Consider the following 13,565-nt stretch of genomic DNA (forward strand, 5'->3'; position numbering starts at 1 on the left):
AATTTTATTAATACTGGTGAACATAAATACCATTACCTTTTATAACCGTAAAATTAAGACTACGTGCTAAGCCCTGTGACAAAATATGGCAAAATCACGTTCTAATATGTAAAAAAATATAAAAATTGATATTTTAAGATTGTAAGCAGTTCACCAAACTGCAAAACCTAGAAAATGCTTGCATCGCTTCTTTCACAAGGTTGGATAAATGGGTGGGGAAATGGAAGGGGGTGTGTTACGCTTCCAGAAAGAGTTTAAATTCCCAGAGACATGCGCACTTCAGTCGAGATTCCGTGTGCGCCATATTGGAATGATCTGGATTCAACAGTTCGCTAAGAAACAGCTCACGCAGTGGAACTATCTCGGTTTCTTTTAGTATTTCCCGGGATTTTTAAACTTATAATCAGTGTCTCACACATTCACGTGAGTCTTATAACTCTCGAGGACGCCTGTCTGCCTTGAGGCGAGAGAGTGTTTGTAAGATTTGTAACGGCGAAGTTGGATGGATCCTCGGGTGGCTTGGATTCAGCCCGAACAGAAAGGACCTGCCAACGCTTTATGGATGCGCGTATGGGAAACCTCGCAAAGGCGAAACCACTGTCACACACTGCGGGTGCACACACCTGCGTTGGCGGCCGGTTTCATGAAGCAGTTAACGCTGGTTCCCACCAACACAGTTGTAAAACCTATTAACAATTGCACCAATCAGCCTTGTAATGATGGTGGTGCCATGAGATCTCCATACGCATGTTCTAAACCTGCACCTCCATATGTCACCCCTGTTGAGGTCAACGGTTGTGATTCTTTATCACCTTTATCTTCAGGAGATTCCGAAAGTGACAGTCCGACATCAGATTCATCATCTACTACTGGTGATGGTATGAGGGCAAATCCAGCCAAACTTCACTTTAACTTCACTGAACATATGCACAATGTCAATAATTGTTTACAACAACATTATCAGCGGCTACAGACTCAAATAATGATGGATAACCAGCTTAAAAACCATGCAGGACTAAGGAAACATGACAATAAAGCGAGCACATATGGATTGAACTACTTTCTGTCCCACTCTAATGACAGTTATTTAAGTGGGACCCCATGGGCAACCAGAAGATACAGTCTAGGTATTAATGGGTAAGAGCACTTTCTTCAATATTGCTGACACTTTTCATTGTAGTTTGTGGCTTTTTATCTTTTATTATTTTTATTATTATTATTGGCGTAATATTAGTAGGTTGGAAGACTTTGTGATGTCAGTTAGTTGTGCATGAGCCTTTGCATTGGCGTGTTGGTGGGGGAAAAAAAAGGGACTAGGTTGGGACTTGCTTGTTTCTTGCTGTTTTGAAGTCTATAACTGCTAACACATCGACAGTTTGTCTGACATGATATAAACCAGAAGTAACATTTATTTAAGCTCTAGGTAAGTAAGTGAGTAACTTTTGGTCTGTGTTATCTGAGCCCTCAAGTCCAGAGTAATGTGACAAGGAGCCAGACAAACAAATAAGCAAGCTGAAAGTCCATAATTTTGGGACTGAATGCATTTAGAATAATAACTTTTACAAGGAAAACTAGGATCAGTTAGGTTTTTTTTTTTTTTTTTTTTTTTTGTGCCAAGTTGTTCTGCAATCAAAGCTTTTGATCTTTGATCTTTGCCCTTTGCCTCAAAGATGTAATAGATTGGCATCCCTGATGCAGGGCTGTATTGGTTCGTCATTTAGACTACGGAAATATCTTTTGATTCCAAACTTAGAGGGTCACAGGGTTTCAGAGCATCAAAAATTAAAACTGAATAAATCTTATTTATTCACCCTCATGTTCCAAACCCAATTCACAGTGGAACACAAGGTTACATTTGTAGAATGTCCTGGCCACTCTTTGCATATTCTTGATATACGCCCTAGCTCTCGATGTGAGCTTTTGGATTCATAAACTGAGTGCTCTTTTGAGTCAGCTTTTTTCCACAATATTAATTGATCCAGTTCACAAAAATGGTCTTAAAGTCCATGTGAAACTGAACTTGTGATCAACTGTACTTAATTCCGAGTAAAATTGAATATTGTTCAATGAAAAAAGTCCTCATAATCCTTACAATCTCTGTGTGGTTAAAAGATGTTCTGCCCAAGCCATCAAACTGATGTCATCAGAGAAGAAAAGTCATTCCAGAGATGAAGCAAATTTTCAGATTTTATTTAAAAATTTATTTATTTATTTATTTATTTTTGTGGATTTACTTGCATTGGTGAATTGTTCACAACCAGACTAATAATAACAAAATAAATTCATCTATTAGTCAATTTTGATTTAATGTGGAATTTAATAATTTGTTCACGATCCGGTTTTCAAGTTTATATGACTATATGAGTATGTTTACATGCACATGCAGAAAGTCTGTTATTATGAGAAAACTGCTAAAGAGAAAAAAGTGATGTTCACATTTACATTCACTTTGTTAGCATTGTACTCTTAACCCTTATACAAGTTGTGTTGAGTAAGCAGCTTTATCCACACCTTTCCGTTACTTCAGTTTTCTGGTCTTTTCCATGCACATATACACTCTTTTTTGGGACAGACATATTTCTACACTAATGCTGTATACATTTTCTGAGATTTTTACCTGGTGTCTGTTCATACAGCTCTAGTTTCATGTTATTCATAGGTCTTCAATAGGAAGCAAGTTGTTTTAAGGATTGTGATGTTTATCCTCCCCAGCCTGCATGAGGAGATTGTGGATTTTTATAATTTCATGTCCCCACGCCCAGAAGAGGAAGCAATGAGGAGAGATGTTGTCAATCGTATTGAAGCTGTAATCAAAAATCTGTGGCCTACAGCAAAGGTGAGTCCAGATTCAGAGAGAGTGTACATGTTGCTGTTTGACATTGGCGGATTTAAAAAACAAAACTCTATTCATGTGTTTATAATTATATACTTTCCGCCATGAGGCTCTGACATTGACAAACAATTCATCCTCAAGGCAACAAACAGATAGATGGCAAACACAAAGATTCATTAAAGGTCTAAAAAGAGTAAAGGTCCTCTTCTGTTCAGATATTTAGACAACCCCTACCTCAGAAAAAGTCCTGAGAAAAAGTGACCATGTTTCATAAATAACTTTTTGAACCTTGTGCAGTGAATTTGCTATTTTTAAGCTTTTAAAAGTGTTTTAAAGAAGACCTGCAAGTTAATCTTAAGAAGGACAGGGGACATTCAGTCTTTGCTTTCTAAAAAGTACTCTTTTCTTCTGAGTTTCTGTCAAAGATTGCAGTGTAAACTGCACATAATAGTCGATTGCCAGGTCTTTTTAAAGTGCCATTTCATCTTTCAGGTTGAAATATTTGGCAGCTTCAGTACAGGACTCTATCTTCCTACCAGGTATTGTAGATGGTTGTTTACATATGTTTGAACTTGCAGTGATAAATTGAATTATTATATTGTTATTGTGTGATTTTGTTCTTAATTGCATTATGTAGTGATATTGACCTGGTGGTGTTTGGAAAATGGGAACAACCACCTCTGCAGCAGCTGGACCAGGCACTCAGGCAGAATAATGTTGCTGAGCCCTTCTCCATTAAACTACTTGACAAGGCTACGGTTAGTCATTATCAACCTTGTTCTTCTGTGAGCACCTCAAGGTCAAAGTCTTTGGCATTTTAAAAGAAGTGCCTTTTTTTTTTTTTGTGTGCAAAAAAGTATTAAGGTTGCTGAGTTCAGACTGAAACGATCAGGGACCTATTAAATGTTTGTGTTGTACTGCATAGTTGCGACTGAGTCTTTGCAGCTTGGTTTCATTTTGACTTTTGGACTAATTTTGAGTTTGTTATAAGTTATAGTGACAAAGTTTGTTGTTGTAGTATGTCAAGTTCTTACATTTTGATTCCTCATATAACCATTTTAAAATCTTTTATGAAGTTAAACAACAAATAAATGAACATCTAAGCAATTTAGGGGATTGTGAATGTATGGGGCAGATTCTGTATGGGGCTACATATTAGTTTCATAATTGCACTTTGTTAGACAGAATTTCTACATTTGCAATCAGGGCTGCTATTGAGGTGAAAGTCCACAAGAAAAAAAACATTGAATAAATTGCACTCTTTTTTTTTTGGTTGTTTACTGCTGACTGGAAAATATAACAGTAATAATTCCAATACTAATAGTCTTCTTCCTAAGAAGAATCAATTTAGTAATTAGAGTCTTTTTCTCTACAGGTACCAATAATTAAGCTGACTGACAGAGAGACAGATGTGAAGGTAGACATCAGTTTTAATGTCGAAACTGGTGTCAAAGCAGCTCGGTTTATTAAGGATCATCTTAAGGTGAGAACTTGCTGTATTTCTTTTGAATGAGCATGTTGAGCATGTTAAGTGATTGATTTGGTGCTGTAGAACTGAAAGCATGTAGTCGCCTGAATCTTGTATTAAGAACTGATTTGCTTTGATATTGAATGCCTTAATCTGGCCACATATGAAAATATAAATATTTGTGATTGAACATACTATGTGCTGCAATTCTTTTATTTCCTTTTTAAATGTAGAAATACTCCGTGTTGCCATACCTGATCTTTGTGCTGAAGCAGTTTCTGCTTCAGAGAGATTTGAACGAGGTGTTTACGGGTGGTATCAGTTCCTACAGCCTCATTTTAATGGCCATCAGCTTCCTGCAGGTGAGGCACCAAGAAGAGTTGCCCGGTATCTTCGTGTTGTAATTTTACGCATGCCCTTTTCCGGACGGTGTTTCTGTACTGCTAATTGATATACCATTTATTCTCATTTTGCATTGAGCCATTTGACTGTAATATTACATTTTATATAGCATCCCTTGGGAAACTTGACATTCTTTATTGATCAGATATACAAAATTGATTGATTTGGTCATTAAATTGTTACAAAAAACAGACGTTGCCTTTTGGTGTTTTTCAGCTCCATCCCAGAATAGACTGTAGAGCTTCTAATATTAATTTGGGCATCCTACTCATCGAGTTCTTCGAATTGTATGGACGGCATTTTAACTATCTGAAAACAGGCATCCGTGTGAAGGATGGAGGAGCGTATCTGGCCAAAGAGGAGATTATGAAGGTCATGGAGAATAGATACAGACCCTCAATGCTCTGTATTGAGGACCCAAACTTACCAGGTATGAGCACAAACCACCATAGATTAACCAGGTTCATCCCCTTGCAATGAAGTAAACTAGTCAGTCAAATTTACTGACTTTGATTTATTCTTGATGTTTAAGATGTGACAATCAAAAATGCAGTTTTGTGCTTGGAGTGGCACAGAGTACAGCTACAGAATGGCCAAAAAATTCATCGTTTGAAAAGCTGTGTTAATGCTTAATTTGTTGATTAAACTAACAGTAAGCTTTTTAATTAAGGATTCTCTGTACGTTAGGAAATGATGTTGGCCGGAGCTCTTATGGTGCCATGCAGGTGAAAGAGGTGTTTAACTATGCATACCTCGTCTTGAGTCATGCTGTATCTCCACTATCGCGCTCCTACCCCAACAGAAATATGGAAAGGTAAGTCCCAGATGAGTAAGATGATAAAGGAAAATGGCAGCCACAACCAATTCTGTGCTGCTTAAATGTTTTTAGCCAATGACATTTCAAAGACTTAAAGAGTAAGTTCACCCAAAAAAGGAAATATGTCATGATTTACTCACCCTCATGCTATTCCCATTGTTACATTCATCTTCGGAAGTCAAATTAAGATATTTTTAATAAAACCTGTGATTTCTGTCCCTCCATTGAAAGTCCATTCTACCAAAACTTTGTCTCTTCATATTTTATAAGGAAATCTTAAAAGAAATCCATACGAATTGAGTGGTTTAATCCAAGTCTTCTAAAGACACTTTATATGATGAACCGATTTAATTTAGCCATTTATTTACATATAAGCATTGAATAATGCACATAAAGCGCAAAATATGTTAAACACAGAAGATTCCATTTACCATATTTGGTGTGTTCTATGTATGTGCATCTCTTTTGGTGTGGTACAACATAAGAGTGAGATTACAATTTATTTTTGACCTGTCCCTTTCACTTGTTTTGAATATTAACATGTGTAATCATCAGATAGGTTAAAGAATTATTACTATAATATTGTAATTATATAACTACCAATGTTGTTCAATATCTTATTTCCCTTCACAAATGAGTTTTTTGTTCTTTAACATGATGAACTTTTCCGTGCATTGAAGTCTGTCAGCCTCATTTTGTTGGAGAAATAATTTTTTACACTTTCAAACTTAAGCACATTGGGACGCGTCATTAAAGTGACCCAGGAAGTAATTAGCTACAGGGAGTGGATCATTCAGCAGTGGGGAAACAGACACAATGCCAAGATGGTTGACATTAAAAGTAAGTAATTGGAATCTCAAAATATTTTTGTGGAAAGTACTTTTTTTTTTTTTTTTTTTTTTTTTTTTTTTTTTTTCTTTGAGGATGAAGGCCAAGTGGATTTTGACAATGTTTCTGGTCATTTTAGTCCAGAATGGTGTAGAAGACTTGGAGCAGACCTCAAGTGAGGAGCAGCAGAGAGACTCCTCATCACCGCACAGTGCAGGCTCACCTGTGTCCCTATCCAGCCTTCAGCAGCACTCTTCATCATCTTCCTCATCTTCCTCTGTGTCCTCGCTGTCTGGGAGTGATATTGTAAGCTCCTGGTGTAGTTTCTTGACCGTACAAGAGAACTCATTAAAGGCACATGTCAGCACACTTCTGCATTAAATCCATTGAGTCAACCATTCAAAACCATAAAGTTTGCTGTCATTTACATTGGCTTTGTAAACTGCCATTTGAGATTGTGTGTGTCTCTCTCTCTCTCTCTCTCTCTCTCTCTCTCTCTCTCTCTCTCTCTCTCTCTCTCTCTCTCTCTCTCTCTCTCTCTCTCTCTCTCTCTCTCTCTCTCTCTCTCTCTCTCTCTCAGGATTCTGACACACCGTGCAAAGCTTCAGTTCTTCATGATGCATCTGGAACTTTCCTGCACTCCAGAAGTCAGGTAAGGCCAACATTCCACTGATTTTTATTTAATTTGCAGTCATTAGAGAATGAGAGTCAATGGCTGCGTCCGAAAGCTTAGGCAACTGACTTGCTGTCTTGCTTCCCTATCAGCGTTTGTGAACGAAGGCACCTCACGAAACGGGGGCCGTATTCACAAAACATTTTATCTTAACCACTAAGAGTTCTTCTAAATAGCAGTAAAAGTTCTTAGGTAAGAGTTTCCTCTTAGAACCAATTCACAAGGCTGCTGAGACTAGCTTTTACGAAGGAATGGGGAGAAATCTTAAGCTAAGAGAAAGGACGTGGTTGACCTCGTTGCTTTGGATGTCAACACGCTTACTAACTATGCACACAGTGACTGGCTGATAGGAGATGGGTCTCTGTCAGTGATTTAATCATAGAAATATTGTAGAACAAGGTACTGTGTTGGCATATTCAATTAAAGATTTTAAAATAAAAATGTTGCTATATCTAAACAGATTTTAACCTGCAGGCTAAGTGTCACTAATTAAACAAGTATATGTTTAGCTAATTGTCAGCCTGAATCTTGAGAGGTTGCAGAATTCAAGTCGGGATCTGGAAAGGTCCACGAGCCGGAACTCAAACTCAGGTAACCTGAGCTGCCCACAAGGCTATTGGCGCAGACGATAGGACATTATTTTCAACTTGACTGCAATGGTTTATTCTTCATCATTTAATGCATATTGCCTGTACATAAATGAACCTTTTATATTATGTCATTAAAATCAGATTAAAACCTATAATTCAAAATATTTATTGCATTTATGAAGAGCAGGCTCAGCACCCAAGGCCCTATTGCCTCAATGGTTTACTGTGTCTTTGGGATTGACGACAACAGCTATTTTAGGATTGTTTGTGATTTGGTCTTAGTGACTTGGGAGTCCTCTTGACTACCCCTAACTTTTCACAGAGTTAGGAGCTGGTCTTAGCTCTAAAATGCTTTGTGAAATCCTCTTAGAGCAAAAATGTAGGAGTCCTAAAATGAGGACTGACATGCCCATTATTTTAAAGAGTTTCTCCTAAATAGGCAAGTTAAGAGTTACTTTTTGCCCTAAGATGTTTTGTGAATACGTCCCCTGATTTTGGACAGACTTATGAGGCAGCATAACGGTTGATCTACAACAAAAATGATCTACAACACAATAGAGAGCTTTAGTGATAACTAAGAAAATATTTAATTTACTAAAATACTAATTTCTTGCTAGAAATGGCATCAGAAATGGAAAAAGTTGGTCAAATTTTACACACAATTTTACACAAACTGCAACTTTTTGCTAAACTGTCATGGATTGGAACGCACAGTAGTATGGGATATCAAAGCAGTGAAGGATACATCTATGCTGCCTTCAGAAATCAACCAATTAAAGGTATCTTGGTAGAGAGGATGTGGCACGACCATTGGATTCGGACATTGTTGCCTTCCGTCCTTTGTTTCTTGCCTGTGGAGGCAGCATTTTTCAGCTTTTGGATGCAGCCAGTATGTCTTTCAGCAACCTTATGTAACCAGTCCTTGTGTTCTGACAAAATACATTTTTGCTTGTTTTAAGTTGGCCAGTGGAATTCCACTTGTGGTTGTAGTTACTCGTGCACTGTTTTGTATTCCCTCTTCCTGTTTCAGTCACACCCATTACCCAGCAAACAATGTATGGATGTATGTTTGACTCTTATGAATGGAGTACTCCACATGTCACCTGTTTACTCCAGCTCAATACCCATCCAGAGTCACTACACTAATGTAAGGGACTAGTGTGATCATATTAAACTCCTAGATCATATTAATGTTTAGGTATTTGCTTGATTTGTAAGGGTTTTAACCTACTTGTTTTCTTTCCCCCCTCTTCAAATATCCCATTGACAAAAATGGCACATCAAATTTCCAAGTAGTTCATAAAAACAACAAGGCAGTGCTTGATGTAAATTGGGACTACAACTTGTGTTATTTTGCATAGACTTGCTCCTGGAAGTAAATACTGGTATTAAATTACTAGGACTCAAATTTTGGTACCTGACCTGAACAACCTGCTGCTAGAGTTTGATGTTGTTTTCAGTCCTTAACAGAATGTTATTGCATTAATAATTTGAAGTTACATTTATTTTAATAGTAAAGTTAAATTGAATTTATTGACAGTCCTACTTTAATTTTTATCTGTCAACTTGGGTTGTTTGTGTTGCCTAAAGTATTGATAAATGCTTACAGCAGGCTGGTATCATACTCAACCTACTTAAAATACTTAAATTTCTTGTTTCAGAATGGCCAGAGGTTCAAGGGGCCTCCACACATTAATTGTTTAGAGCGTAACACCGTGCCTGTCCCCAGAGGACATCATCCTCAGTATGGCCGTAATGGCTGGCGTCGGCATCGAAGGGACACTGTTCCCATGAGCCTCAGCAGATAGTGCCAACCACTTGTCTACCGCTTCCACTTCTGCCCAAGACAAAGAATGTGGGCCACAGACCTTTGGTTTCATAGGTCAAAGGTAACATTTCTGCTTAAGATGGGCGCTGACTGAAATTGCACTTTTGATTTGTTTTGTCCAGTGCTCTTCCTGTGACTACACATTTAAATGTTTTTCAATTGTACTTTTTTTTTTTTTTTTTTTTTTTTTTTTTTTTTTTGTATGACAATGTCTGATACCTTTTATGTTTTCTGATACCTTTAGTTAATTTTTCATCTCTTGTTATTGCTTTTCAGAATATTTTTGATAACAGAAGTCTTGTTGCAGTACCGCTAGGCTGTGATTGCTTTTGTATTGTAAATCTTTATGTACAATACTATGTTTGTGCAATATATATTTTTTTAAATTTGATTTTAGTTCAATTTTAATTTTCTTGAATTGAATGTAAATTGACATTATACTATGGATCACATATGGTATTTTAAAATGTTCAAATCCATATCACAACCAGTTTTATTGTTGGGATTGTGGTTTTGTGCATGTTAAAATCTTGTGTGTACTACATACTAATTGCTCATCTGTTGGCCTTTCAGACATGCACTTAAGATTGTGCCAGCAAATGGGTTTAGTGCTTGATCATTTGCTCTGTTTCAAAATCATCTCCCCCCCTCAGACTTGTATACTGCCATTCATGGTGAATGACTTGAATATGCACTGTCTTAGGTTAACCAATTAGTGTTCTTTGTTGTCTGTTGTCTGATCTCCTGATTAAGGACATACTATTTTTTTTTTTTTCTTCTTTTTTTTTTCTACAATTTAATGGGTTTTTAATCGGTTCCATATTTTCTTGCATTTGACATCTTTTCCCCACCCTCAGATGCATGTAACGGTCTAAATGTAGTCCTCTTGGACTTTTTATTCTGCCACCAGATGGCGACTCTGCACCCACCAAGTATCTTTTATTTTATATATTTATTTTTGCCATGAAGCTCACTATGCTTGTACAAAACATTTCATGCAAAACATTTTTTGTTTTTGATTTGGCACTTAATACATTCTTGCATTAAAACTGATCATAGTTTCTAAGGCCTCTCTGATCAAAACCTCTCTGATCCCATTTTGACCATTTTCAGTATGATCCCGAAGCCAACTCTTAATTTTGCTATATGTGCTGAAAATGTTGGAGGCTTTATCACCAGAGAGGTTTATTGTTACATGTGTCTTGAAAGGGGAGAGATACCAATGTACCAATGCAGTGATTTAAATCAAGAAATCAAACACTAAAGGATCTACAAAGAAAGTCTTTTCACCTGAATGCAGGTGATGTTTGAATGTAATGTCTGATGTGGTAAATTTAAGACTTTTTTTCCAATATACATTTTTATGTATGTTTTGTACTCAAGTTATTTTTAAAATAAACATCTTAAACTGCTGGTGTGTTCTTTATGCCCCTTTTCTGATTAGGGGTTCATGCATGTAGCGCTGAAACCCTTTTGTAATTGTTAAAATTTCCAAGGATCAGCATTCTTCCCTAAAAATGATCGGGCAACTTTGAGGGCTGGCAGTACTCACACAGTCTACAGTCACTAAGGCTCACCCCGATCGGCTTGACGGGGGCGCTACAGCGGGTGAAAAGTACGAAATCGCTCAGAACTCCTAAACATGTCTTTTTATTTATATATATATATATATATATTAGAATCCTTGGCTCAAGATGGACAAAATGCGTGACTAATTCGATCGTCGTGAGTTTTTCCGGTATTTTGGATTTTTTGGAAAAACCTACTTTTGCGAACTAGTCCTAGGTTTTTGGCCCGATAGGAACAAAACCAGTGCAGCGAGATTCTCTGGAGTCTGATTGTTAATAATTATCAAAAAAGTTGAAATTTCGATTCAAGGGTTTCTAAGGGCTGACAAAATGTTCGAAGTGGGTGGAGCCACTTTTACTAAAATGGTTATAACTTGTGAATGGAATGAAATATTTTCACCAAACTCAGCACACATATATAAGAGCTCATTCATGTAAAAAAAGATGCAGTGACTGGCCACTTGGTGGTGCTATAACATGGGGAAAAAAATTGTAAAAAAAAAAAAAAATTTTTTACACCTGCGCAACCCTAAGTCTGATTGACTTGAAAATTGGCATGCAGTGTCTTTGTCCTAGTTTCCTTTTTAAAAACTTTTATGGACATTGGGCCATAGCTGGCACTTGTTACAAAGGTGAAAAAAGCTTTTAAAAACCATGTATTTCCTTAATAAACTGCCTATACTGGCTGTAAATGGTCTTTTCCATCTATGAACTAAGTGATTATATGCTTGCTGAATAAAGCAATACCTTTTTACACGCATGCTTAAAGGCCTTAAAGCGCTTGAACCCCGATAATCTCACACACACACACACACACACACACACACACACACACACACAAAAACATTATGCAAACTGTTTCAATCTCAATACAGTTATATTAAGAAGTCTGTCATTGTCCCTTAAGGAAACCGTGCTGTTTTTGTCATGTGACCATGTTTAGGACCTGCCTATTGTGGGATTACAAATTTAAGAATATGTTTAAGATCTGCTAATCCTACATCCTTACATAACATCACTTGAAAATCGGTGAAATACATTGTATCGGGCATTCAAGGTGAACGTGATGGCCTCAGTTTACTGATAGTTTCCAGTGAGGATGTTGTCAGTCTTTGATCTCCCTACTGGGAGTCAAAGCATGTTTGAATGTTTACATAGTCTTAATTCTCGTGACCAGCTACTCTTTATACCATTTGGGGTACTATTATCTGCACAGTTGGGGGTAATTGCCTTTATTGCCTTTAGATGCTTTTGTTTTAGTGGTCACTTCTAAGGCTGTGTGTACGGTCAACACCTTTAAGGACTGCCCACTGAATGCCTATGAAATACCATGCATAGCTCTCTTAGTCAGACTTGATGACTGCAGCTACCAACAGCACATGTTCTCAATAAAGAATCCTGCTGTAGATACAACCAAGTCTCCTGGTCTTTGCTTCTGAGATTTCCAACATCATCAATGAATAACGTTGATTTTGTTTATTTAGCAATTCCAGCACAAGTCTCCTGGTCTTTGCTTCTGAGATTTCCAACATCTCAAGACAAGTCTCCTGGTCTTTGCTTCTGAGATTTCCAACATCATCAATGAATAACGTTGATTTTGTTTATTTAGCAATTCCAGCACAAGGTCAACAAAGGACATATGCATTAATTTAAATAAATATGCAAGTAATTTAAAGAGGTTTTAGAGTATGTAACTTCATTTTTCATGTATTTTTAAAATGATTATGAGAGTGGTGCACTTATTTTCATTTGAGCACCATCCCTGAAAATGTCTGTGCACTGCCCACACATGAGAAAAGTACAAAGTAGTATCTACACCGATCAGGCATAACATTATGACCACCTTCCTAATATTGTGTTGGTCCCCCTTTTGCTGCCAAAACAGCCCTGACCCGTTAAGGCATGGACTCCACTAGACCCCTGAAGGTGTGCTGTGGTATCTGGCACCAAGATGAGAGCAGCAGATCCTTCAAGTCCTGTAAGTTGCGAGGTGGGGCCTCCATGGATCGGACTTGTTTGTTCAGCACATCCCACAGATGCTCAATTGGATTGAGATCTGGGGAATTTGGAGCCCAGGGCAACACCTCAAACTTGTTGTTGTGCTCCTCAAACCATTCCTGAACCATTTTTGCTTTGTGGCAGGGCACATTATCCTGCTGAAAGAGGCCACAGCCACCAGGGAATACCGTTTCCATGAAAGGGTGTACATGTTCTGCAACAATGCTTAGGTAGGTGGTACATGTCAATGTAACATCCACATGGACCCAAGGTTTCCCAGCAGAACATTGCCCAAAGCATCACACTGCCTCTACCGGCTTACCTTCTTCCCGTAATGCATCCTGGTGCCATGTGTTCCCCAGGTAAGTGACGCACAAGCACCCAGCCATCCACGTGATGTAAAAGAAAACGTGATTCATCAGACCAGGCCACCTTCTTCCACTGCTCTGTGGTCCAGTTCTGATGCTTACGTCAAGTTAAGTCACCTTTATTTATATAGCGCTTTTTACAATGTAGATTGTGTCAAAGCAGCTTTACATTGATAACTGGTACATTATTTG

At 37.6% G+C, this 13,565-nt stretch overlaps 1 protein-coding gene across 3 annotated transcripts; it reads left to right on the forward strand.

Moving 5' to 3' along the window:
• Positions 1-272: 272 nt before the first annotated feature.
• LOC127497120 (terminal nucleotidyltransferase 4A-like) lies at positions 273-10,852 on the forward strand. 3 transcript variants are annotated; one of them, XR_007925457.1, is made up of 14 exons: positions 273-1,137; positions 2,713-2,836; positions 3,326-3,372; positions 3,471-3,591; positions 4,209-4,316; positions 4,535-4,663; positions 4,920-5,133; positions 5,391-5,517; positions 6,254-6,360; positions 6,488-6,654; positions 6,929-7,000; positions 8,642-8,758; positions 9,273-9,500; positions 9,716-10,852. XR_007925457.1 is itself a non-coding variant. In XM_051865319.1 (13 exons), exons 1-13 carry the CDS (start codon positions 503-505, stop codon positions 9,417-9,419), a joined length of 2,115 nt encoding a protein of 704 aa, XP_051721279.1. In that variant the 5' UTR covers positions 273-502; the 3' UTR covers positions 9,420-10,852. The 3 variants fall into 3 exon arrangements, 2 of the variants coding, with proteins under 2 accessions (XP_051721279.1, XP_051721280.1); XM_051865319.1 differs by having other exon boundaries at positions 9,273-10,852; XM_051865320.1 differs by lacking the exon at positions 8,642-8,758 and having other exon boundaries at positions 9,273-10,852.
• The last annotated feature ends 2,713 nt before the right edge of the window (positions 10,853-13,565 follow it).

This window comes from Ctenopharyngodon idella, chromosome 16 (assembly GCF_019924925.1).
Source record: "Ctenopharyngodon idella isolate HZGC_01 chromosome 16, HZGC01, whole genome shotgun sequence".
NCBI lineage: Eukaryota > Metazoa > Chordata > Actinopteri > Cypriniformes > Xenocyprididae > Ctenopharyngodon > Ctenopharyngodon idella.

Excerpts from the sequence above, each read along its gene's own strand:
- LOC127497120 (XM_051865319.1), top strand. The coding sequence starts at position 503 with ATGGATCCTCGGGTGGCTTGGATTCAGCCCGAACAGAAAGGACCTGCC. Across the intron at positions 3,592-4,208 it reads AACTACTTGACAAGGCTACG|GTACCAATAATTAAGCTGAC; the intron begins GTTAGTCATTAT and ends TTTTCTCTACAG. Across the intron at positions 5,134-5,390 it reads TGAGGACCCAAACTTACCAG|GAAATGATGTTGGCCGGAGC; the intron begins GTATGAGCACAA and ends TCTGTACGTTAG.